At 39.4% G+C, this 27253-nt stretch overlaps 1 protein-coding gene across 12 annotated transcripts in view; it reads left to right on the top strand.

Moving 5' to 3' along the window:
* Positions 1-27253, top strand: part of LOC119118176 (neurexin-3b) — a 146864-nt gene that overhangs the window by 79145 nt on the left and 40466 nt on the right. For 11 of the 12 annotated variants that reach the window (XM_037244991.1, XM_037244990.1, XM_037244987.1 and 8 more), the window contains one exon: positions 20704-20885. In XM_037244991.1, the coding sequence (XP_037100886.1) occupies positions 20704-20885 (182 nt within the window). Of the gene's footprint in view, positions 1-2574; positions 3132-20703; positions 20886-27253 lie in introns of those variants that run through there. The other variant, XM_037244989.1, reaches the window with a different exon arrangement.

Below are 27253 nucleotides of genomic sequence, written 5' to 3'. Positions count from 1 at the left end.
TGTGGTGAGTGGACGAGTCCAACGTGCATGTGTAGAAATGAAAGGAGAGGAAAGCTATTAGTTGCAGATGTGCTTCAACACAAAACAGAGGGCATTAGCGATATTAACCTTGTGATAAACATTGCGGCAGTCACTGAATGCCAATGGAATTCTATTGGGTCCCTTTCGTATTAGGTGAATTTTGGAAAGCACATTTTTCTTTGTGTGAGAACTGCTGCGTTGCGGGGGGGACGCTACCCTCCCAATTCATTGATGTGAACACGCACTGAAGAAAGTCTTAAAAGCAGTATACCCATTGTTACTGTATTTGACATAGTCTTTGTAGAGTGTCTGGCTTTACCCAATGCTGAAGCTGGCGTTTGTATTTTTAGTTATCAGGTTTATTAATAGAATTTTCACAGGCATTTCAAATGTGACCATCAGATCTGTGTTGCAGTTTGTGCACGCGGTCCTCTGCAGTATGTTTTTTGTTTTTTTTGCAGACTGATGACTCAGAAGTTGTGTATTTAATTGAATTAAAGAGTTTTTAATCCATCCTCTACTGTGTGCCCACTCCATGACACTGAGTTGTTTTGCCAAACAGATTTAAGCTGTCACACAGACACACCACCAAGTGTAAAGCGCTAATTAGCACTGATCCTGACTAGTCAGTGAAAGAATAAACACTGCCAAGATTATTTTCTGAACAGAAAAAAATTAATATAGTTTATATACACTCGGTAGGTTTAAATTTATATTGGTGGAACATGGTGTTCCGCAGGGGTCAATCCTAGAACATTTACATTTTAAATTCACCAAACAATAATTGATAAAAATGTCATTTGCTTGGACTCACTCTACAAATCTGCTTTGTATTCAAACTCCCATCACTACATCACCCTCCATTACATAGTCTGAGATGTAATACATCAATGGGCAATGGCTACAGTCACAGTGTTTGTGTGTTGTATGAATTCTCTCAGATGCCGCTGTTCTTTTTTTTTTTTTTCCTCTTACATGGACCAGTGGATGTCAGAATGTCTTCTTTCCATTGTCGCTCATTTGCCCAGGAAACATTATCCCTGTGTTCTTTGCTCCCAACACGCACCACAATTACTGTGCCTGTGGGTGTCTCAGATAAGAGTGCTCTCTGAAATAAATAACAGCAAGGAACAGGCTGACTAATGCACAAAAAACATATTGAGCTTGCGGATTAAGGTTTATTTTCTCCAAGCAGACAATTGTCCATCATCACACTGCATCTGATATTTTACACCATAACTACTCGGCCATCGGGATACTTCAATCGTTTCAATAACTAGTCAGATCGTTTTAAGCCGAGCTCATAAATGTGTAAACCGCAGTCATGTTAAATATAAATGAAAACATACACTAACATTATCTTACATTGCAGCGGTTGAAGACTGTCAGGCTGATGCACTCTGTTATTTTAGCTCATGTGGGGGAGAAAAATTACAGACAGCTCTCATCCGGCAAGACATTGTGATGGGCCAATGACAAACCTTGGTTTTGTTAGCTTGTCAGTGACCAGTGGGCTGGACGTCAGCAGACGAGTGCACGCGCATTGCTGCCGGCGCTTAGCCATCTCCTCTTCCGCCTCACTCAGCAATAAGTGGTCACAGCGGACGGCTACTTGCTTCTACTCTGGCACGGCTCCAGGGATTTTTTTCTTCTAGGGCCAAAGAGGGCTTGACTAATGCAAAGGGTGGGGAGGGGGCTGAGAAAATCATATATTTGAAAATATCAAATAAAATATTTAACAGTAAAATATTTTTTTTGACACGATTAAACGTTTTTTTTCCCCTCCACATTACCGTAAATTTCGGACTATAAGCCGCGACTTTTGTTTTTGCAAATTTTGAACCCGGAATCACAAGTTTTAGCTGGTGCGACTTATAGTCCAGTGCGGCTCTGAAAATGACGGTACTTTTATTTTGATGTTCTTTCCTGGATAGTTTTTTTCAATAGGCCATTTGAGAGCCATCAAAAATAAAGATGCTGTCATGAAGCGACATCTTGTTCATTTCAAATGAGCTTCAGAGAACACTATCAGTTTCAATCGTGACTTGTCATTCTTTTTAATCCCAGCTGTCTTTGCACGCTCCGCCTCTCCTCCGAGTAGGCCACTCTTCTGCAATGGCTTCCCAATACCTTGATTTTCCCGCACCCTCGAGGAGGATTTGCATGAGCTGGCCCACTTGCCACTTCCTTCATTTTCTCCGTCCCGTCATCCTCACTTAAATTCACCTGAGCCCTCACTTATCATCCCCTCACATCTCGCTCCGTCTTCATTGTTTCTTATCTTAGCTCCGCGTTGTCATCTCTTTTGGATTAGATCTGTAAAACAAAAAAGTGCTGGTAGAAAAGGGAGTCCAGTAATTCAGTAAATATTGTCCAAACTTCACAAAAGTGAAACGCGTCGGATTAGGCGAACCATAGCCAGCCTTCTGCTGCGGAGACGATTGAGATAAAAATCTTGACAGTTTGCCTGTGCCGGAGCGTGTGGGGCTCCCCGTCTCTCTCTCTCTCTCTTTCCTCTCCTCCTTGCATCCCTCCCTCCTCCCCGGTCTCGCTGTGTGATATCAGTGGCTTGACAGAGTGGAGCAGCGCAGTGGCGAAGCGAGACTGGCAGAAGGCTCGATCCCCTCCCTTCCCCCTTCGCTCCTCATTCTGCCCGCAGGTGAAGAAAGGAGCGCAGGGAACCCATTCCAGGTGCCGCTAGCGGCTCATAGGCACAGAAAACCCGTCTATGCTCTCATCACCACAGATAGTTTGGGATTCAAAGCGAAGATCTTCCACTTCCCATCAATTGGAGTCTTCATTTTGTTGTGGACTTTCCTCCTTTTTTTTTCTTTTGAATCGTCGTGAAGGGGTGGGGGCGTGAGCCATGCTCCCCAAAGGAAAAGCTGTGGAGGGCCACCTGTTCTGGATGTTGCTTTGGACAGTTGGATGGACGGTGCTCAGCTCAGCTTTTGGCTCCTCAGACCTCCATCTCTTGTCTCCTACCCCTGGATCCCCCCAGTCCCCCGCCCTCCCCCAACCAGAGTACTCACAGGGCCCTCAAGTGTCCAGGTACCGTCAGCCACCTGTGTCCATGTATCGCTCGCCGGCCTCGCTACGAGTTGGACACGGTGAGTTCAGTCTTGGACTGTTTCTCATCTTGAATGATCTCAACGAGCTGAGACCATCCGTAGATTATCGTTTCAATATTATTTTACTGACTCGCGTCCCGATGCCAACGTCTAAATAAGCAAATATACTTTACAGTGCATTATAGAGCCATGCATCATTTGACTCCATTTGTTGGTTGCCTGTGAGAGGAAGTAAAACTCTCAGCTGGAGATTTAAGCGTCAATGCTAAATGATCCCCTTCTGGTTCTCTTTAAGTGTCTTCACACTTCTGAAGAACATTTATCAAGTTAACATTTAATTACCCTTTTACATGGTCGTTAACGATGTGGACATTTCAAAGAGTCAGGGGGGGGGGGGGCTGTTGCTCATGATCATCGACTTCCATTTCATTATCGACTTCGGTTTTGTCGGTACGTAATGTGAACTGCTTGCAACATAAGCTTCTACAAGGGCAATTGGGAGGAGTGTTTATTATCAGAACAATATATTTGCTTTTCATTGTGTTGCGCAACACTAAGCTATAAATAAGAATCAATGTGTTATGTTACACCTGCGACTCTCAATTGATTAATTGCTATGAATTTACCAAATATTCCTCATAGCCTATAATACTGATGACAAGGTATTTTGGATTTTTTTTAAATTGTTTTACATTCACTGTCAATAGTCTGTTCATGTATTTGATGGCACGGGAAAAACAAATTGACTATTTTGACAGTCTGTTGTCACATTGATCAATCAATCTTTGATTGGGGCTTCAAATCTGTTGGCCCAGTACATTTGAGACAGATTTCTCTTGGACTCCATTTTTTTTTTTTTTTTACACTACAAGGGTTTCATTTTCAGCACATTTGAACACGATTGGTGCAGATGAGCTTGACAGGCTGCGAAAGGGCTGAGGAGAGGATCTGCATTACTAATGTGCACTGCCCGATTTCATCATCTTTGATGAAAAAGCAGCATGTCTGAACAATTTTAACAACTTATCATATGAAGTATAAGGTCTATTGATACTTTTATGAAAGATATCTAACAGTTTATTCGATTAAGATGGCTTGAGTTGAAATTTGCCGCCACATTTTAGCTCTGCTTAGCGCTGGGCGTCTTTTCTTGCACCTCTCAATTTTTGCTAATGCTGACTTATTTACTCCTTTATGTGCATTTTCATGTCAATGAAAGCCAGTTTATGTTCACGCAGAAATGTTAACGAGATGATTTGACAGGGAATGATGCACTAACGAGGGACCCTCGTACAAAATATGTTGAACAATTTAAATATGCTTAAGGCATAAATGTCCAGTGATGATACAAAGCATTCTTTTCATGGTGATGGCTTCTCCTACTTTGTAATTGGACTTTAGGGAAGGAAAAACATGGCACAGCTATTTCATTCATTTATTTGTATTTTTTTTCCTTTTTTTTTTATTTTTAGGTTTTTTACTTGTATATTTTTATTTTATTTTTTTTATTCTCAATGTTACATCTATTTAAGCTGATTCCATGAGTACATCACTCTTGCTTAATTAATTAATTAATTAATTAATAATAATAATAATATATAATCATATATATATGATATATATAATAGTAATAAATTAATTAATATCACTTTGGAGGACTCTTGGTATTTGCACAGCTATTGATGTGATGTAATGGCAAAGTGGCTGTAATAACACTTAACCTTTCAACTTACTACCGACCTAAAATATCATCATAAATAGATGGTGAGTGGAGAGTTAAATCATCACTTACAACAATATGGTATTTTTTTTTTTTTTTTTAAATGAATTATAGAGATTTTATACATCGTCCTGATGACATTTTCACCTATATGCAATCATTCCCAATTCAACACTGCCCTTACACAGCTTTTATAGTACATTCTCACTGAAATATATTTAATCATAACACCTCTGAATTTACCCAGGAGTATAAAAAGGGCAAGAGCAATCTTTTTCTTCACTGTGCAAGTGAAATGACTACAAATTTCAGTATTTGTTTCCCCTCAACGTACTCGAGAGATGGAGGTGGCGCTGGAGTGCGCTGCAAGGCTATGTGTTGTCTCAGCAGTTATGAACAATGAATTTAAAAGACTCGTCGTTCTATACTATGTATTAAAAAAGCACATTTGATATCTGTAGGAGGTTGTATGATTTATTCTACTAAAGCAAGGGTAGGTTTGGCCTTGTGTTGCAAACTAACTCCACCGATGTTTATTCCACGATTCACTTCTGATGGCAACACCTAAGGATTGTTTTTTTGGAATTCAAACGTTCAAAGCTTTCTACTATCTTCTCTGACCTCTTTTTACCCCGGATGGATGTTTTTTTTTTTATCTCGCGTTGGCAGTGCAATTTGTCATGCTGCCATAGAGATGTGGGAGGTGGTGAGCGCATTACCTTAATGTTTAGCTGATTCCCACCCCTATTTTCAATCCACAATATTAAGATACAGTATTTTTCCCAACATTGTATATTCATTAATTTGCACGCTACAACTCACAGAGGACAATAGCCTCATTGCAACATAATAGCTTTGCTTCACTGACAGTAAATTTGACATCCTATGTACATTATATTAAAAATATATGTTCATTATTATAAAAGCGTCTTAATCCTATTAATGACTCACCACAGGCTGATCCAGCAATTCTATTTTAAATTCCTATTATTTGGAGTTATTTCTTTAAATGTTAAGTTCTTTACGCAGACAATTTCATCTGGGTGGAAGAATAATTTATGCGTGAAGCCCATAGTTAGTCACTCTTGTTTTTCTCTGGCTTCATAGCGACTGCAACAAAAACCTCTCAGGATTAGACAGGAGTCATGAATCGTGTTTGATGGGATCCTCAGTGACATCATGAGGTGGACTAACGATTGGCCCTCCGGCCTTTGAGTGACTTCAGTCCGAGCTCATTATTGTCTCCCGTCACAACAGGTGGCAGGACCTCAGACCTCTCTTTCTTTATTTTTTTTTTTGCGTCTATCGCCACGTGACTTGAGTCAATCTACTTCATTGAAGCCACAGGGACATTATTAGCCACATTTGCTCCAAACACTGACCTTGAAGACTGCAGCTGAATGATTTAGAGACAGCGGAGTCCCACCTCCTTCACTCTCCCATCACTTTCCTGAAGCGTGTGACTGCAGTAATTAGCACCTCACTAATTGATTCTTGAATCTGCGTGAAAGGGTATTGACAGCACTGCCATAGACAATCATTTGCCAGTTTTATCTTTCCCTTAGGCTCAGCAAGCTGTCTTTGCACCAGAGCCATGACGAAATGAATGTAACATCTGTATTAACAAATAATTTTCCCTTAGATGTGAGTTTATCAAAATAATTTCCCGTCATCTCAGCTCGAATGATAAATGAAACAACGTGCTCAGTTGGACAGCTATCCAAGGTTTATTGATATTCCTCCTCTCATTTACAACCAACTCATAATTTATCCCCTGAAAAATTGCAAACTTTTCCATTTGTAGTTTCTTCCGCCGCTCTGCCAAGCTGTTATTTATCACAGCAGAGTGACGGGGGGGGGGGAAAAAAGTACATGTGACTTCAAACAAGAAAAAGCTGGAGAAATATTTAAAAAGAGATCACAGACTGATAGTAGAAAAGAAATATAGAGACTATCTGTGAGGTTTAACACACTCTGCTCGGTTCTAAAGGAGCTAGTGGGCTTGCCTAGATTCACTGAGAGTATATTGCATTGGGATTTTTGGAAGTCCCTCAGCAAACAGGCAGAACTGGCCGTGAGGCTCCATGGCCGGCTGAAACGTGATATCGTTTTGCTAGCGCCACTATCGCGGACGTACAGAGGACACGGGAGCGGTAATGTGCAAGGGGGGAGGGGGGGTGACTCTGAAGCAATTTTGAACGGGTCCACGAATGGATAACCTTGTGAGGATTGGAAAGAATAAAATATTCTTGGAAAACCTCATTGGCACCGTTGAATTTACCGATAAGAGTTATTGATTGGGAGAAAGAGGGAAGTGGCTTGCGGTGTGTTTTAGGAAAGTGCAAGCTTGTAAATGGCACAAATGTTGCTTTAGCAGCAGTTTGATCACAAATGATGGACTTGAATTTGTCGTTAAAAATGAACAGAACAGCACTGGAAGGATGCTATTTCTTCGATGACGACAACCAGATCAAAAACAGACACGATCCAATCCAATCTCAATTTCTATTACAGTTCTTCTTTCCATCAAGTGTTCCATTTGTGGTTTAAATGCCAGAAAGAGGTTTTAAAAGCAGTGAGTAAATTATCTTCACTAATAGGATCCAAGTGCAAGCACCATATCTGCCTGAGATTGATTGGAAGCTCCTTATGTTGTTTATTTATAAATATTGGTGTGTGTGTTGCACAATGGGTGAGAGTCAGATTGATTTGATTTATAAAAAAAAAAAAAAATCAAAACCAGGCCAACGTATTAATTGCAAAATTGATATTGTGCCAAATTATAATCTCCAAAAATGCTGACTGTGTGTCTAAGTGTTTTGAACAGAAAATCAGATTAGTGCGGTTTGAATTTGCGGATGATGTGTTTGATGTGTCGTTACTAAGACAAGATGAGTTATTTTTTTTGTGTGTGTGTGTGTATATATTTGCACTGGTAATCTCCTTGAGAGATTGGTTCTGGAATAGTGTGACTTTGTATCATCGCAGTTGACGCAAACATCCAGTAGCTGCTACATCTGCCCCAAATGTGACTCACTCACTCCTCGTGTCCTTCATAAAATTACTCAGCGCTAGTTTCCCGTGCAATGAACTGGATGATGCCGTCACAAGCATTAAAATATATCAGATAAAAATTCCTTAATACGGTCCAGTATTGAACAGTACCGTATTTTCCGGACTATAAGGCGCACCTTCAATGACTGGCCCATTTTAAATATATCAATAATGTTAATAACACACAAAATAAACATGTAAAGGTTACTTTAATAAGTACAAAACAAAACAGTCAGATAGATCAGTAAACTTTAAAAGTTAAAGTTAAAGATTAAAATAATAACAAATTAACAATTTTATGAAAGTTGAATGAATTTTTTATTAGATGTATTAAGTTTGTTTTATTGTTGTTATTGTTGTATGAATAAGAAGGGTGATATTGGTGTTTGTGACTGCAGTAAACAGGCCAGGTTGCATCATGTCAGATTTTTAATCCAAATCAAATCATTCTCCATTCCATCTTTTTTATTTCAACTTCAGACACAACAAATTACTTTCTAATCACAAAATAATGATCCATAGTTTTATTTATTCATGATTCATAGGCTTCAGCGGGCCACTTATGATTGATTTTATGACACAATGCTTCGGGCCAGTTTAAATTTAGGAATTTGGTCCACATATAAGGCGCACCGGATTATAAGGTGCACTGTCGGCTTTTGAGAAAATGTTAGGTTTTTAGGTGCGCCTAATAGTCCGGAAAATACGGTACTTCCTCTTTGAGTTATTGTTGTCCAACTACCAAGTGATAACTCACCATTGTGTTGCTCCAACTGACTGCCTCGAATCACCGTTTCCTCTGATTCATCTCGTTGGACTAACATGAAAAGAGCTTGGCAGAAGAAAGGTGAAGATTGCGAAAGCCGCATATGAGCGAGACGGGCTTAGCTCGCTCCATAAGCGAGTATTCAGCCATGTGTTACCTGAATGTAATCTAAACAATGATTCCCACGCGCGGCGGTTTGTTGCTCTCGTTAATTCCACAACCGCTGAATCCATTCATCTTTATAAATAGCCACTGCTCACTTTGTTTTCCTTCTTTATACATCTAAGGCTCTTGTTTTGAGTTTCTCCATATTAAACTCTACGGCCAAGCTCCTTTTTCGCTAGCTGTTTTAATGGCAAGCCGCAGGCTTGAAATGGATTGAGCGCCATTCGTGACAGCGTTAGAGTGAAACAGGCCCATTTGGCCTGGATTGTGAGAAGACATGCGGGACACAGCAGAAATGAACCCCGCCCCCCCTGTTGTGTGGCCGGAGAAGAGCTTATCAGAGTCTTGGAGAGCCAAGGAAATATTCACCCCCAATGACTTTCCATAATGTGCATATCAGTGCCATTCCAGGCAGCATCAGCCCAATTTGCAAATGTCAAATTTATTTGGTGGCAGTGGCTCTGTTTTATCAACTACCAAGAATTCCACAAATCTGCACCAATGCAAGCCATCAGTAATTGTTCATGACACTTTACAATGAATGATTCAATGTGACAAAAAACATCTTCCCTGACCTTTAACAGTGGAACTGATGTGGAAACAGACCTTATTATTCGAGTCACCATTGACCACAGAGGAGAGCCAAATCAATACCAAAGTGCTGCATTGAATCTTATGGTGGTTGTTGATTAAGTGAAGAGGCACAATAGCCGTGTGTTCATCTGTGCTTTACACATTTTGTTCTTGTTCAATATCAGAATGAGAACGAATAAGGAAGGAAAATATTATTATCATTAATATTGTTCTTATTATTATATTTATTATTATTATTATTATATAGTACAGTAGTACCAGACATATCTGGTCACTCACTGGCTGAGTAGATTCACGATTGCAACTTTTAATGACTCACAGCTATAAAAGAAATGATGTCACCTTACCTGCTGTGTATTGTCCTCACGGGATGAATAAATGATCTATCGGTCTAGCTATTAGCTGTAGGCACTATAGTATTGTTTAATAGCCCATAGTGTACGCTTTGCAGCAAAAGGTCCTTTTTGTCTTGATGTCGTCTTTTTGCTCTTGAATAAAATGCGTGTCCTTACTGTCACATTATGCTAAGAAGTCAACACAATTGGGATTTCTTGTCCGGTATTGTTGCAAATTATTCAGTGTGGTGTGGCTTACAGTTTGTGCTTTTCAAGTTTGAAGAGAAAAACTGGCTATTATTTTTATTATTATACCGTATTTTCCGCACCATAAGGCGCACCTAAAAACCTCAAATTTTCTCAAAAGCCGACAATGCGCCTTATAATCAGGTGCGCCTTATATATGGACCAATATTGAGCCACTACACCAGGCGTGTCCAAAGTCCGGCCCGCGGGCCAAATGTATATATCTTATATATGGACAAAGTTTTAAAATGGGCCATTTATTGAAGGTGCGCCTTATAATCCGGTGCGCGTTATATATGGACAAAGTTTTAAAATGGGCCATTCATTAAAGGTGCCTTGTAATCCGGTGCACCTTATAGTGCGGAAAATACGGTATATACTATAACCTGTACAACATCCTTAGGAATACACAAAACGTGTGAGATCGCACAAGCGCCTTCACTTGTTAACAAGGTCAGAAAATATGATATTGTCTGAGAGCTAGTAAAGTCTTCCTTGGGGAAACAGAAATAGTCTAACATTGAAGTAAAAAAATAAATAAATATCCAGACAGTGCAGTCAAACTTTAATCTCAAAGTGGCCTTTTAACCACTTAGCTTTTTTTCCGATCGAGTGGCCACTCAGCGACATGTTGAACCACATGCACCCGAGCACGCCAGGCTCACATATACCAGCGTTAATGAATACGATGCAGATCAGTGGCATTAGAAGCAACTGCGGGTCCTCTGGTTAGAACCTCATGAGCAAGAAGATAAAGGGCCCGTCACGTGTTCTTCATCCTCCCGTGGCTCTCAAATAGAGTAGAGACATTCAATTTAAAGTTGAAGGTCTGATTCAGACAGCGGCGTGATTTCCATTAGCTTTGTAAAGCATGTGAAGTATTTAGAGAGCTCACAAATATTTAATCACGCCTACATCGTGCATGTAAAAATAATACTATTGAGACGAGCGAGATGAGAGGAGCAAAATGTAGAAAGTGCATATTGTGTGTGGATTATCTGAATATTTTAGAGCCATCTGCTTGATTTCTCACATTAATGCTTTTCAACCACCCTCTGGATTTTAAATGGGTTTCTGGTTTTAATTATCTGTAATTTGATTGGGTTATGGAGCTCTGCTAAATCGGCCCATCAGGAAGCACTGAAGCCTGAAAAAGCCTGACCAGTTCACGTTTTGCAAATGGACGTGGAAACTCACAGCTAAGCAGCATTTTCAGTCAACACATGGATTATCCAGAAATGTGGTCTTTTTTTTTTTTTTTTGTGAAATGTGCAACAACAACAAAATTGCCAAGTAGTTTTCATTCAAATTGAAACCATTAACTAATCACAAATTTTAACCTCTCATAATATTAAGTACAGCTGCACAATCTACCGTAATTTCTCGACTATAAACCGCACCCAAATATAAGACGCACCAGCTAAAATTTGGCTAAAATCCCGTTTAGTTTAGTTTTTATGTTTTAGCACAAATCATACAATATCATAAAAATCATCATCCGCACTGGAATATAAATGCTTGTGCAAAAGATATCGGTTTATAGTCCAGAAAATACGGTAATTGGGTGCATCCAAGACTCCCACACAGATAACAATCTCTTCCATGGTGTGATGTGATTAAAAATCAACAACCCCCCCTCCCCCCTTTGTCTTTGTGCTGTCAATACTGCAATGGATAGTGTGCGAGAAAGTGGCGGCTTGGAGTCTAGCCGGTTGGGGATGGCGTGAAAAAGGTCAGGGACGGGGAGATAGCTCCTAGCGAAAGGACATAATTGGCAAGGTGGAGTGCTATTGGCCTTTAGGAAAGAACAGGAATTTGTGTCCCTGGAGAGGAAAGTGTGACTTTTGACAAGTAATACTTGGTGCTTCATAAGTCACTCCTCTTTACTCTGTTCTGAGATTCCCAATGCGTTTTTACAACCCATTTTGTCACCGCTACCCGACTATCTATCTTTTTCATTTCCAGATCTAGTTGGGCAGTTCCTCTCTCAGCTATATTTCACTTCAAAACTTCATTGGCAGTTGACTCACCTATTTTTCCTCTTTTCCAATCACTTCTTGAATGAGCTGGCCACAGAAAATAAAAGCTGAATGCTTTCGCTACATTTTGGTTACCGTATTTTCCGGACTATAAGGCGCACCGGACTATAAGGCGCACCATTAATGCATCATGTCAGATTTTTAATCCAAATCAAATCATTCTCCATTTTATCTTTTTTATTTCAACTTCAGATGCAACACATTACTTTATAATCACAAAATAATGATCCATAGTCTTTTTGATTCATGATTCATAGTCTTCAGCGGGCCACTTATGATTGATTTCATGACACAGTGCTTCGGGCCAGTTTAAATTTAGGAATTTGGTCCATATATAAGGCGCACCGGACTATAAGGTGCACTGTCGGCTTTTGAGAAAATTTTAGGTTTTTTGGTGCGCCTTATAGTCCGGAAATTACGGTACTATAATAAGCAGCAAAATCTGAATCGCTAGTATATGTGTGTTGTTGTTTTTTTTATTTATTTCAAAATTGTCTTCTCAAGAACTAAAGGTTAGGTTGTACTTAATGCGAAGTGGGAAATTTGCTCAGTGGAAATATTTGTAGAGGGAAGTTGCCTCAATCACACCATCAACAAGCATCGATCTGTTATTCCTGCAAGAAGAAGCAAGCAAGCAAATAGTTTAACTTTCAGGACCTTGAGGTAGCTGTGTCAAGTTCACACCGCTTAATTTACTTTGAGCACTTTATGCAGCTTTGGCTCCCGTTATCAGATTTTTTATTGATAGTAGCAAGGCTAGGTAAATATTTTTGAGTCACGTTTTGCTGCTTTGTTTGTTAGAAGTCAGGCTAGTAAACACTCAGACTACACAAAGGGGAGGAGCCTTTTTAGGTTTCCCAACCCTTTCGCTGTCTGCCGCTGTTCTTGTGGGATTCACTTTTTTCTTCAGCCTAATGTTTTATTGATTCATTGGTAGTGTGAGAATGATCCATTTATCCCAGTCTCAGGAGAAATATGAGTGTTGTTGTGATGTGTTCTGGCTGAATAATCGTGATTTTCTTTTTTTTTTTAATGGAAGTCAAGGAGTGTCAAAATGACGATTGTGTGAGGTGTGCAGAGGAAGCAACACTTGTAGCCACAACTCGGTCACAGAGCCACCCAGTGTGTAAACTTCAACCTGCCATTTTTAATTGGATCAGAATGTATGTTTGGGATAATTGGAGGCTTAGTGCAATCAACAATAACAATTAGTAACCCTACTCTGTGGCACTGAGGTTCAAAATCTAATAAGTTGCATTTTAAGGAGCCTTAAGTGAATGTTTGCTCTTTAATTATAAGAACTGAACTTTTGAAGGAGAAATATTTGAATGCATAAAAATACTATTTATCTTATAAGAAATGATGCTGCCCAAAAAAAAACCATAATGCTTTCCCAGCAAAAATAAACTGTTTGGTTAATACAAAAGGAGCAAAACCTCACTGATGTGAATAAATATTTAAAAGTAATTTATTGTAAAACATTCCTAATCTGTGCATTATATAAAAAATTTATTACTTCCCTTTTCTTGCATGATTAAAGAAGAAACACTTGACAACAAAATAAAAGTTTCGCTTGATCAAAACAATCTAATTTTTCGACAGAATAAAATGTTTCATCTCAAGACATGTTGGATGATTTCTCATTATCATTTCTTACAACTGCTTGTCAGGTCGGCTAGTTCTTGAGCTGTACACCGTATATTCTGTTTTTGTAAAATGGAGTATGCCCTCCAGTCATTTCTGTCACTTCCCTGACACTCTTCATGGAATAAAATCATTTTTACGTCTTGCTTTTCGTGGAAATCATACTATGTTCTCATCTCATGAAGGGAGTGTTGTGCATTACAAAGCCAGACAACTAATTCCAGTCCTATTTATCGCAGATATGTGCTCTTATTGATTGTCTGTATGAGCAGAGGAAAACAAATCTTCATCAGTATTCATAATCCAACACTGCAGTAAAACGGGACCCTGTGGTGCGATTGTGGTATTTGGCGCTGCCCATGTATTGAAGTCTTCTTTTTGATACAACAAAAACTCCTGTCTAGACTATCAATGGTTCCAGAACTTGAGCTTGCCTTTCTATTAGCTTGATAGGTACCTAGCTAGCTCATGTGTCTCTAATTGTCTCCACAACAGTAATTACCGTAATTTTCCGACTATAAACCGCACTGGACTATAAACCGCACCAGCTAAAATTTGTGATTCAGGGTTCAAAATTTGAGAATTGTTTTTTTACGGTATTTAATTTTATGAATTGAACAGTTAGATTCAATCGCATGGTGTCTGAGGAAAACATTTTCTGGACATTTGTTGGAAGAATACTGCATGTGCATGATGAAACCATGGCGACTGTTTGTACGTTCATTACATTTTACTCATTTTCACGTATTGTGTGAGCTCAAATGTACGCTAAGTGCAGCTGAGGGATTGAAGTAAGCTTCTGCCTAGAGTCCTTGTCCTCACCGCCCATAGCCCTGCAACACCCCCCCCCACCCCCCACCACCTACCCTTCCAATCCATTTCACTCGCACAGAGAGGAAGATTTCTTTTCCCTTTCATGAGCTGTTGAAAGCTGCCATCACTTGCTTTACATTTCTCGTCAGTGGAGCTAAGTACATCTTCAAAGGGAGCAACCGGAGCTGGCTGGTACGGCTGGAATGGAGATAGATATTCTAGAAGAAATTGAGTTAAGAAAAAAGGCCAATAGGGAAAGGTGAAAAGAAATAAGCCGTAAAGGTACTTGGTAGATTCTAGGTTTACTTAGACTGTTTTATTAATTTGTTGTATTTATTTATTAGCCCCGCAGTATTATTCAAATTGTAACCATCTTTATAATTCTTCCACTGACCACAAGTTTTTATTCAACAAAAATCTGCTTTTTCACTATCATGAAATTGTACTTATTGGAGGCTGCTAAAGTATTCCCTCAGGATATGATTTGTTAAATCCAGCTAGTTTATTCACTTAAAAGTTTCCTTGTCTTTTAAAGCACTATCTCGAATGTAACGGGGTAAGTGCTTGATTCAACCTCCCGTGAGTATCAGTAAATCTCTCTCACACGTTTTTGCTTTTGCCCTTAATTAAGCTAAGACATCGAGTGGCCGGCTTGTTCCATGCCAGTACCCTCTAAATTCCACCGAGCCTTCCCAACTTCAGCTAAGTTGGTCTTTTAGATCAATAGATACATGAAACCAGCCCAAAACTAAAAAGTTGCAATCAAACAAGGTGGGCACAAAAAAATGGTGCTTTGCTACTTTCTCAATAGTTTCTCGAGTCTCTGTATGTTTTAGTCTGGACGTAAATAGCCAGCTGCAGGTCTGAGTGCCACTGTAAAAGCTTGTTCGTAAAGTCTCCTGCTGACTCCATAAGGAAATTACAGGTGATTATTAATATATTTTTCATTGCATCCATAAAAAGAAACTGAAAGGACGCTGCAGACTGCATATTAAATGTGATTCATGTTCGAGCAGTTGAGTTCAGTTCATTTCAAAGTGTTATGTGAAATTTTTCTTTTAATTTCTCCAAAAATATGAATGAATCAAATGAAAACAATTTACCGTATTTTCCGCACTATAAGTGCGTATTTACGGATTATAAGGCGTACCTTCAATGAATGGCCCATTTTAAAATGGACATGCCTGCTGTAGTGCTCAATATTGGTCCATATATAAGGTGCACCTGATTATAAGGCGCACTGTCGGCTTTTGAGAAAATTGGAAGTTTTTAGGTGCCCCTTATAGTGCGGAAAATATGGTAAGTTGGGGAGAGCCTCAAAGGTACTGTGTCTTGAAATGAACACAAGTTAACTACCCCGTCCAGAAAATGCTTGAGAGGGCTGCTTGGTAGAAATATGACAGTCAGTCTGACAAAGAGTCAATCTTTTGCGGCTCATTACATTCTGCGCACAGCCAATCTGAGGCAAATGTCAAAATCCATTTGCCACTGCGGTTTGTTGACATGTACTGAAAAATTACTCTGCAATACTATCTGTCTCAATTGGAGAACAAAATTCTTTCTATATTGTCACCTCCCAGTACTGCAAAGCCTAGTTGGACTGGATTGCTTCAAAAACTTTACAAATTAGGTATTATATCATGCTTGGTTTTGGTAGATCTTGGGATAGGATCTTTTACTAGGCTTTTCGGTCATTGCAAAGACAAACAAAGAATGAAAAGAGAATTCCGCCATCCTCAAGGGAAGATTCAATTATAAAATACGCTTCCAGTCTGAGCCATCTTTGAATGCTTTATTCTTTTGGGGGATCTGCTTGGCTTAATCCTCTGCAGGGTTTTGGATGATCTGTCCCTCAAGTGATATGCCTCACACACTCTCGCTCACATTCTCATGCATTATGAAAGATAGAAATTCAGGGGAGAAACCTTTGTTCGAAATTTTGGAAAATGAAAATCAACAAAATGTATATTCTGGAGATGGAAAGAATTGTCAATCAGGTTTAAGGGATTGCCAAGCTCTACAAATGGTGTCATTTCGCCATCTCAAGATGACATTGGCCTGCCTTTGCTGCTTTTGTTTGTCTATGCTCTTCTTTCACTTGAGCGCTTTTCACTTTCTTTTTATCCCCGTTATCGCTAGCCAAAAATTCGACCGCCGCAGCAGCAGACGGGGTTGTTACTCTATCCTCGAATGCTGCATGCATCACAGCATCAACCCTTCTTTCCTTCCCGACCTAAATCCTCTTTGTCATTCCTTCTACTTTTCAAACCACTGACTTCATTAGACTGTTAAAACTCACAAATTACCAGGATGAGTTAAGTTGTCTATGTACTTTTGCAACTAAACCTCCATTGGCAGATTTTTTTTTTTGTGCTGGGCTCAAATAATAAGTCTGACATCCTGTGGTACATCCATGGTATATCTCAAGGGTAAATTTGCGAGAGGAAAAAACAAACAAAAAAACAATGAAAGTGACTCTTTCTTCACTCCTGGCTGTTCAATTTTTCACACTTATTTGTTTTTCCTTTGTTTCAATCTATTCCATGTGTCTTTGCTATATTGAAAAAAATAGCCAGTGTAAATCATTCAAGGCTTTCCTGTTTCCTGCTTTCCAAAGACACTAGTAATAGCACCGAGCCCTTCATCCATCAAATACTTTTATTTATTTATTTTTTATTTTTTTTTTACCACATGCCAGTAATGAGTGATGGAACATTTGCCCGCAACGAGTAGTGACATCAGAAAGTCACACATACATAAGTCTATACAGTATATAGTTTGTGAATGTGTATACTGCACACACACACACACACATAAACACAAACACACTGAGCGAAAGCCACTCAACCGTCCCTCACCCTATCCCTGAAGGGAGAGGCAACAGTTGGAAATATGAATTATGAAATAGGAGGTTGTAAAATGGAGATGATTCCTAGTGATTACACCCCTCACTATCTTGTATTTTCTTCTCCTCTGTCAACTGTTCTTTATTGTTTATTGCGCCGAGGACAACAAGCCTGATAATCGCCCGCGAATGGAGCGTGACAGGAGGATCACACTTGCTTTTTAGATATCTTTGCAGAGCTTACAGAATTTGACCACATCCGATCTTAATTGTGTTCATTTTTTATCCCCTGGGGTGTGAACACGCTGGAAGCCGAAGCGAGTATGAGGGGGGAAAACATGCGTGTTTGCGTCAGAGGTAATGATTGTATATGGCCTCAATCAGACAATTTACCTGCTGTGTTTTTAATGCTTGCTTGGTGAAAAGGGGAAATTATTTTTTTACACATCCATAAACACATTACATAAATATATGTACCGTATTTTCCGCCCTATAAGGCGCACCGGATTATAAGGCGCACCTTCAATGAATGGCCCATTTCAAAACTTTGTCCATATATAAGATATATACATTTGGCCCGCGGGCCGGACTTTGGACACGCCTGCTGTAGTGGCTCAATATTGGTCCATATATAAGGCGCACCTGATTATAAGGCGCACTGTCGGCTTTTGAGAAAATTGGAGGTTTTTAGGTGCGCCTTATAGTGCGGAAAATACGGTACTATAATAGACAGTCCAACAACACAGCCTTTCTCCATGCAGACTTTGTCGATGGCTATCAACACTACCAGCTGCTTCCAAACAGCAGAAGGCTTTATTACAGTTTGATTGTGAGGGCTGGACTCGTGTAATTAGCCGCTTTTCGCAAATGTAGCATCTGCTCGCCTCTTTTGGCTGCTGACCGATAGCATTGAAAAAAATTTGCTTACACGCATGGTCATTATTGTCGCCAATGAGGAATCATTGAACTTCATAGAATTTCAAATTTCCATTGGTTCAGCCAGGCAAGGTTTTATATTTTGTTCATAAAAAGGAAGTGTCCATAAAAATGAAGTGTCCATCATTCATCTCTGTGTCTGCTACTTTCATTCTTTTCTCACTCTCCTATGTAAGTTGAATTGTGTCACAGAAGGTCTTAAAAGACAGGACATGGTTCTGTTCTGCAGACAGGTGTCCTGACCTTAAGTCTGGTCTTCCATGCCTCATGGGTCCACTTGGAAAATAGAGGCCATGACTTTGACAGAAGCTTTCCTCCTACAGTAAGTGTCTCTAAATGGAGGCAAAGCACAGATACAATGAATCACGGCCCTACACAGACAGCCGGTCGACCGATACCAATTATTTTGGGTGATAGCAAAAAAAGAAAAACCTTGTTGTGTAGCATCATTTTTTTCAAGTTGCTGAATGTAGAAAAAAAATATTTGAGGTGGATTTCTTTTTTCCATAAATATAAATGCAACTCATAAAAGCTTCACATCAGTGGTGTCGAACTTCTTTTTGTCTCGGGCCACTTTGTTTCCCCTCACACAAAAATATGATAGCTTTGAAATTAGATGTCAAGGATAACAATTTGTTCAATCATTGTTCAAGTTACAATAAAATGTTTTGTTTATTACACATGACAAATATTTCAGGACAGAATTTAGCAAGAATCATTCAAGTTGACATATAATTTGCTTGAATGATCTGGCGGGCCGGATCTGGTCCACGGGCCTTAACTTTGAAACCCGTGCTTTACATGTGAGCAAAGTGTAATGTAGTCAATGAATGCCTGAAAATGATGCAGTTCAGTGGAAAATAGCTGCTGAGGCGTGGGCCCAGCAGGAGACAAACGTGCTAGATTTTGTAGCTCTCGGGTTCACCGTCTTCTTATCTGCGGACGTAATCAGCCTCACTGATTGTATGTGAGAGGGCATCATGTGGGTGTGCACACTTTTCATGCTTGAGCGTCACAATGTGCATTTGTGCCGCCATACGCCTGTCTGCATCACTAGTTTGTGTGCGGGCTTCCTGTGTGTGTGTGTGTGTGTGTGTGTGTGTGTGTGTGTGTGTGTGTGTGTGTGTGTGTGTTTCAGACCTTCATACATTGTCCTCCAGAAATACTGAGTAAATCTCTTCAATGTGATAATTGGCTCCCCGGGGTGCTTGTATCTTTGACGCTCGTCATCATCGTCTTCCCCTCCAGAAAAAAAAAAAAAGTGCGCTAGATGTGATTGGGAAGTTTGCGAGAGAATCGCATCCCAACTCTTTTTGGCAAGAAGAAATCTGAGGCGACAGGAAAAGTGAGGGCCACATCCGTTCCAATGTGGCTGCAGGCTGTGAGCTGTTGTCCTTCTAGCACAGGGGTGTCAAACTTTTTTTCGTGGGCCAGATTGTAGTCATAGCTTCTTTGGGAGGGCCATTATGACTGTCAACCTCATATTATATACAGTAAAAGCTACAAAACAAACTGACAAATAACTCGTTTTCAAATCAGACGAGTAAAAACTGGTCAAATATTTAAAAAAGAAGAGATATTATTAAAAGTGAAGACAATTTGCAATTCTAGTAATGACACACGGATTTGATGCACAATTTGTCTTCGCGGGCCACATAAAATGATGTGGCGGGCCGTATCTGGCCCCCGGGCCTTGAGTTTGACACCTGTGTTCTAGCAGCATTATTGTTTTCGGCAAGATGCTTCGCCATTCAGGAAATGCGCTATTTATACACAGAAATCGAGATTTAATCGGTATTGGATTGATACCAAAATAATTTTGTTATAACATGAGCTTTCCATTTGCATTTCTCCTGAGGTTTGCAAAATTCTGACCTGTTTGTGTGTCTGTAGACAAACAGACAGTCATCTGGTGGGTAGAGCCTCAACTCTGTCTTACTTGCCCTCCTCCATATGTTTGTGTAGTCTCCGGGGTGTTAGGGACAACGGAGCACACATTGCTGGCTGCTTCATGGGGAGGTAAAGTGAAACAGCTGGGCAGCCATCACAAGGCCAAAGCAGATGTTTAGGTGACTTGGAAAGGAGTGAAACTCTGAGAATGATGTGCAATAAAAGCATTGATGCAAAGATCCCATCGGTCAGCTCAAGAGCTTTTAAAAATGTTTTCTTTTTTTGTTTGCATATATGACTGTCTCAGAAAATTAGAATATTGTGATTTTATTTTCTGTAATGCAATTAAAAAAACAAAAATGTCATACATTCTGGATTCATTACAAATCAACTGAAATATTTTATTAATTTATTTTTTGTTTTTTAATTGCATTACAGAAAATAAAGAACTTTATCACAATATTCAAATTTTCTGACACACTCCAGTAGGCAACCATTTTGACGCTTTAAAAAATGATATTCCAGTGCAAGCTTGAGCTGATCATATTCCACATGTTTCCACAGCTGGCACCACCTACATCTTCGGCAAAGGAGGAGGTCTGATCACATACACGTGGCCTAATAACGAAAGGCCCAGCACGCGGACAGACCGGCTGGCCGTCGGTTTTAGCACCACCATCAAAGATGGCATCCTCGTTCGCATCGACAGTGCCCCGCGGCTGGGTGACTACATCATGCTCCACATCGTAAGTACCGCAGATTTCAGCCATAACATTGCTTACTAGGTCATATCATTTGAAATGAATTGTCAAATTGTCTGCCTGAAAAATAATCATTCATAAATCCCTCAAGCATAATCAAATTTAATCTTAACACAATCAGATATCTGATTAGACTTTTATGATTTTAAAACATTACTTACAAAGTTGATGAATAATTGATGTCAACAGTTTGATAGTGCTTTCCCACGTTATACTTAATTCCAAAGAGAAAATGTTGATTTAAAGGTGATCTCATCTAATCTATTGCAGCCCATCACAACTAAATGAGCTCATATAGGTAATCCATAAAAAGACTACTAAAATAATCAACCCCCATTTAAAAGGCTCTTCTTCTACTATTTTGTATTCTTATACCATTCACAGACTGACTCCCATTTTGAATCTTGAATGTGACTCTCCATAGAAATTTATTTAGGGAAGGGGGGGGGCAGAAATTGAGAGCAGGAATTTCTCAGGCAGTTGAGTGTTTTAATAATCTCACGTAATGACCTTGTGTTGTGTTTGACATGTTAATTAGGTGTAACCTATTTACATAATAAACCACAGTAGATGAAGAGACTGGAAATGTAAACCTAGTGCCGCATTTATCAGTTGTTGTTGGGGGCCCGAAAGTGGGACTGAATTAAGCGAAGGGGGGGGATGGCGGTTCTGCGGTTTCCACAGCAGATTGAAAGTAATTTTCTACTTAAAGAACTCCCCACATCTCCTGAGTGTTGGCCATGTGGTGCCGGAAAGCAGCCATCTGCTTTTCAAAGATGACAGATAAGTGTGGGCGTGTGTGTGTGTATGAGAGAGAGAGAGAAAAAGGATGGAGGGAGTTGTGGGTAGTGGCATCCAGGTAAAAAAAAAGATGTGCAACCAGGATGGCAAGAATTTAAATTGATACGTCGTTAACCCCCAAGCTCCTAAATATGGGAAAGTGATTACCGTATCTTTCGCACTATAAGGCGCACCGGATTATAAGGCGCACCTTCAATGAATGGCCCATTTTAAAACTTTGTCCATATATAAGGCGCACCGGATTATAAGGCGCATAGAATAAATAACGTTGCTCAAACGTTAATGCAATCACAATATAGTAACACTCGAAATAGTGAAAACAATAACGATATATCGATAACTCAACGTTGCTCAAACGTTAATATCACACAACACACAAAATAAACACGTAAAGCTTACTTTAATAAATTAGTCCTCAACCACGAATCTATATTGGTCCATATATAAGGCGCACCGGATTATAAAGCGCACTTGAGAAAATTTGAGGTTTTTAGGTGCGCCTTATAGTGCGGAAAATACGGTATATAAATAATAGAGTACCTCAAATTTGGTTTTCGAAATTAAAATTAATTACATTTGGAATTTATGCTAACAATAGACTTCTTATGTCCAAGTCTGCTAACCTGTCAATTTCTCATGTGCGCTAAAAGCTGGCGCTGACAAGACGTGAGAGAAAATGTCACTCCATGATGGCATCTAATGGAAGACGTCAAGCCAATGTTGTCTTATAATGACGTGGAAGGAAAAGGTTAGAGGCGTGTCCTTTTTTAAATTAAGGTGGTTCTAAAGGTCTCATAAGGCCTGGAGCCTCTACCGTCGGCTTTGCAATTATCAGGTCATTATCAAATAAGCCGCCTGCTTAAAAATTTAATATCACACTATACATTATGGGGAAAAAAAGAATTCATAAAATATTTCACTTATTATACACTATGAATCTCTTAGCCTGTTGTTCGTCAGCAGAGAGTTAAAATAATACACATAATTCCAAGAAATAAACTTGAATGTTGAATGCTAATCCTACCTACGTTCTTGATCCGCTCTTATGCTTTTTTCATTATCTCCTCTACCTTCTTCACTTTATCTTACAGCTTTTGCGAGTGCAAATTAAACGGTTGATTGTAGTCTTTATGTCTAATTGCTTAAAACCAGCAGCCATTTTGAGATAAAAGAAGTAATTTAGTCAGTAATTTGCAATGATTAGTGTAACATTTCCATTACTGCTGTGAATTATGTTTATTAAAACAAAGCCTGAGATTTCTTGTATTGCCAATCACAGCTGCATTAACTTTAGCAACATTATTAGCATTTAGCTTAGCGGTCAGTTGTAGTTATGGAATTTTACCACACACAAACAGAAGCAAGCAAAAATAATATCCAGTCTTATTACTGTACTCAGCTGTTCTCATTAAAAAAATAATTGACAGTAATAATAATTCTAATGGAAGAACAAATAAGCTACACTTTTCTTGTTTCGTGCTCCTGTTATTAACAGCCTGACACTAATTGCCCACATGAAATAAACAGCAGTATTCGATTAATCAGCGGCAAGTCTTTGTGAGCTGCTGTAAGCTTCAGTGCCTTTTAATGCGCTACACAGCAGAAACAGACAAGGCTCGTCTGTTCTAAATAGCAGCGCTCCCAACTTGGTTCAAATGACAGCAGCATATTTTTTTGCTGTAAGCTCATTATTGATTTATGCCGTCACTTGAACTCCCTTTTCCTCGCGCTACAATATTCTGATCTGATCAAACTCCGACATGACAGTCCCTGACACAGGATGTTTAAGAGGCTTCGGTTATTATCGATATTTTCTTTTTTTTCTTAGGAGAAAAAGGCTGGCATTATGTTTCAATAATGTGATTTTTTTGATTATTTTTCACCAAAGGATGGATGAATTTTCAGAATATCTTTTTAGCTAAAGGAGTATGAAAGACCTTGTGACTTGCATTACAATGATCCATAGTCTTTTTGATTCATGATTCATAGTTTTCAGCGGGCCACTTATGATTGATTTCATGACACAATGCTTCGGGCCAGTTTAAATTTAGGAATTTAGTCCATATATAAGGCGCACCGGACTATAAGGCACACTGTCGGCTTTTGAGAAAATTTGAGGTTTTTAGGTGCGCCTTATAGTCCGGAAAATACGGTAGTGACAATGTGTTTTTTTACTTTACTTCCTGGTTCTGTTTTAAAATGTGCTTTTATTTGTACTATCCCACCCCCCTTTAATTGATGGTTGTGCAAAACATTCTAAAAACCTTGCATGCAAAATAGTGAACTTTTATGAGGTGACGGAATCATAACGGACAGAGGTCATTAATAATTACAACACACCAGGTGCTTTCACATTTGACTTGAATACAAAGATGTACCAACCCACTAAAATGTGAACACAGAAAACCTTTTTTGGAACTTGTATTTGCTCAAAACCAGGCCTGGATACACACAAGGATGCGTCGCTAGCACGAGAGCTCTTTATTTCTACCCGTTAGCGTCTCGCGCAAACCTGTGCTAGCTTCCAGAGTCTCCAACAAATTCTTCCGCCACAGTACACTGGCACTGACAGTCCCAACATGATCCAAAAACTGTTCAGGGACATCATCCCTGTCAATCAAAGTCAAATACATCCGTTGTGGGAGGGGTAATAGTTTGCAGGAATGCACGTAATCGGAAAATTCTGATTTTATGACAACCGCAACGAGTAATAACTGCTCAAGTAGGACAAACCTTAATGCAATGCAGCCATGCGGTCTCGTGGCCTTAGCCTTTGCCTCGCTCATGTATATTTCATAGATTCAAATGAAAAAAATTCAGTGAGGGGGAAAAAAAGAATCGCATCCGTTGCTTCTTTGACAGTCACCCCTCTGAGGGATGCTCTCGTTGGTATAGTTAGACATGAATCCAATACCGTTAGAACTGTAACAAAACTTTTAAGTATCATGACATGCCGAGTGTGGACCAAAGTGGTGCCTTGAGATATGAGTGACTCGACTCGTGGTTTTTTTTTCAAGATAGGAGTCATCAATCAATTTATTGGGACAGACAAGAGATGGCAGAAAACTCAACTCAGCACTTTGACAAATCCTAAAATTGTTCACAATTGTTCATAATTGAGTGCTATTTTTTGCTATTCATTAAAATACACAATTTTATAGGCTGGTACGGTTTTAGTTACGAGTCTTGAGTTATAAGCGTGGTTATGGAACGAATTCAACTCATATCTCAAAGCACCACTGGACCTATTCTTACTAGAACATCTTAAAAGTAAAACATTGCCTAGGAGATGAACTTGAAAATGCATCGAGTAAGAGAAGAAACGAGTCTGGGAGTAAGTACAACTCAAGTGTTAAGAATTCAAAGCAAGATCAGACACAAATGTAGCTCAGCACGCCCAAACACCGACTGTGAATTCCAAATGACGTGTTGCCTTTCTGTCAGTCTCTAACCATCACCCGCTTTCTCCTTCTAATCTCCAACCCTTTCTTCCTCCTCGCTTTCTTCTTGGTGCCACAGTGCCACGACATGATTGTTTTTACAAAGAGCCCATTGTGGTGTTCTCTGCAGGCCAGCCAATTGGTTTAAATTCAGCTTGAGTGTGAGAGTAGATTCATAGAAAAGCTCCTATAGACCATGACGATACATGCTAAGGTGTTAACAGTTTTTGAAAATAATCTAAAAATGATATTTTTTTCTCAATATTCAGATTGCGATTCAATATGCAATTACCGTATTTTCCGCACTATAAGGCGCACTGGATTATAAGGCGCACCTTCCATTTTAAAATTTTGTTCATATATAAGGCGCAGCGGATTATAAGGCGCATAGAATAAATAACTCAACGTTGCTCAAACGTTAATGCAATCACAATATAGTAACACTCGAAAGAGTGAAAACAATAACAATATATCAATAACGCAACGTTGCTCAAATGTTAATATCACACAACACAAAGTAAACATGGAAAACTTACTTTAATAAGTTAGTCCTCATCCACAAATCCATATTGGTCCATATATAAGGCGCACCGGATTATAAGGCGCACTGTCGGCTTTTGAGAAAATTTGAGGTTTTTAGGTGCGCTTTATAGTGTGGAAAATACGGTAAACACATGTTGACTGACAATGACATCACAAGTAACAAAGTGGCTAAAAATCGGAGGACTTTGCTGCTTTTTTCCACAAATGCAACTTTAACCAGTCCGTCATTTTTAGACTAGTGAGAGAGCGTAATTTTTATCACATTGTAAGGCTGAAATTTTTCGACTTGATTTCTCCTTTAGCACTTTCCTTAATAGCTGCATTTCTGTCTTTTTATTAAGCCACTTTCCTGTATTTACTTTCCCGAGTGATAAACAAGACAGCTGTTGATGAGTCCTTTCATGACAGATATGTGAAATTGAGCTACGGGACACACACTGAGTCGTCAGTCACTTTCACACAAACACGCAATAGGGTGCCATCTCATTTCCACAAATAGTCTTTAAATCCTCAATTCCCAGCACTATAAACTCCAAGCACCTGAGCCTTCACAAGACACCGAAAGAGATAAAGTCACTTTTGGATTTTCAACAAAAAAGTAATAAATGTCAAGATTAGAAAATACATTTTTCACACTTTTCCAGATTGTCTCTCTCCTAACATATGTATTTATGCACATAAAATATGTACACATTGCAAATGCATTCACCAAGGATTAAGCTCTTGATGGTTCACGGGGGGAAAAGTTATTTTCCTCCATGACACACCATCAGAGAGAGGATATGAAAGCGAGAACCTGCTGTATCTCTGAGTGCAATTTAAGAGTTGACTTAATCTGCCTATTATTGACTCCCACCATGACAAAGCTCCATTGTCAAGGAGGCAAAAAAGGCTTTTGGGAGGCAGGGATCATCAGAGAAACCCATCAAGATAAAAAATACTATATTTCCTATTGGAAGAAGATTAGAGAGAATTATTAGAAATACAGTGACAGATCGTAACAGATTATGTTTGACTTGTATTGATTCGATTAAGGCAGGCACCAGGGCAAGTGGCCAAGAACATGACAACCGGGTTTTCGATCTCACCATCCCTTGTCCGGCTCTTTGACAATCTCTCTCTCTCGGTTACTGTATCAAGAGAGAGGGAGAAAAAAAAAAAAACTAGTTCCACTTCCTGCATTGTCATTTTCCCAGATCTCTTGCAAATCTGCACATTCACATTTTCTGCGTATGATGTCACTTGCGGTCAATAATTCTGTCCAAAAAGCCTCGTGACCTTTTCCGCACCGACATTTTGTAAATCAATACGGGTTGCACACGACATTCTGTGTGCTTCCTTTTTTTTTTTATGTTTGTGCTTCACAGTCACCCAATTGTTGTATGCTTCCATATGAACTGCAAAAAAAAAATGATAGTGAGCGTGTTTGCAACATCTTGAGATACAGATGATGCAATTATCCACATTTCAAGGGAAAAAGATTGCTTTGCCTTAACTTGCGCTGGCCATTTTCCAGCAGGCTTCTGCCTGGACAGCAAATAATGCCATTTGGAGCGAAGAAAGACCTTG

Source organism: Syngnathus acus, chromosome 24 (genome assembly GCF_901709675.1).
Source record: "Syngnathus acus chromosome 24, fSynAcu1.2, whole genome shotgun sequence".
Classification (NCBI taxonomy): Eukaryota; Metazoa; Chordata; class Actinopteri; order Syngnathiformes; family Syngnathidae; genus Syngnathus; species Syngnathus acus.
Note: the sequence above shows the minus strand (reverse complement) of the source record. Positions and strands in the feature narration are given on the sequence as shown.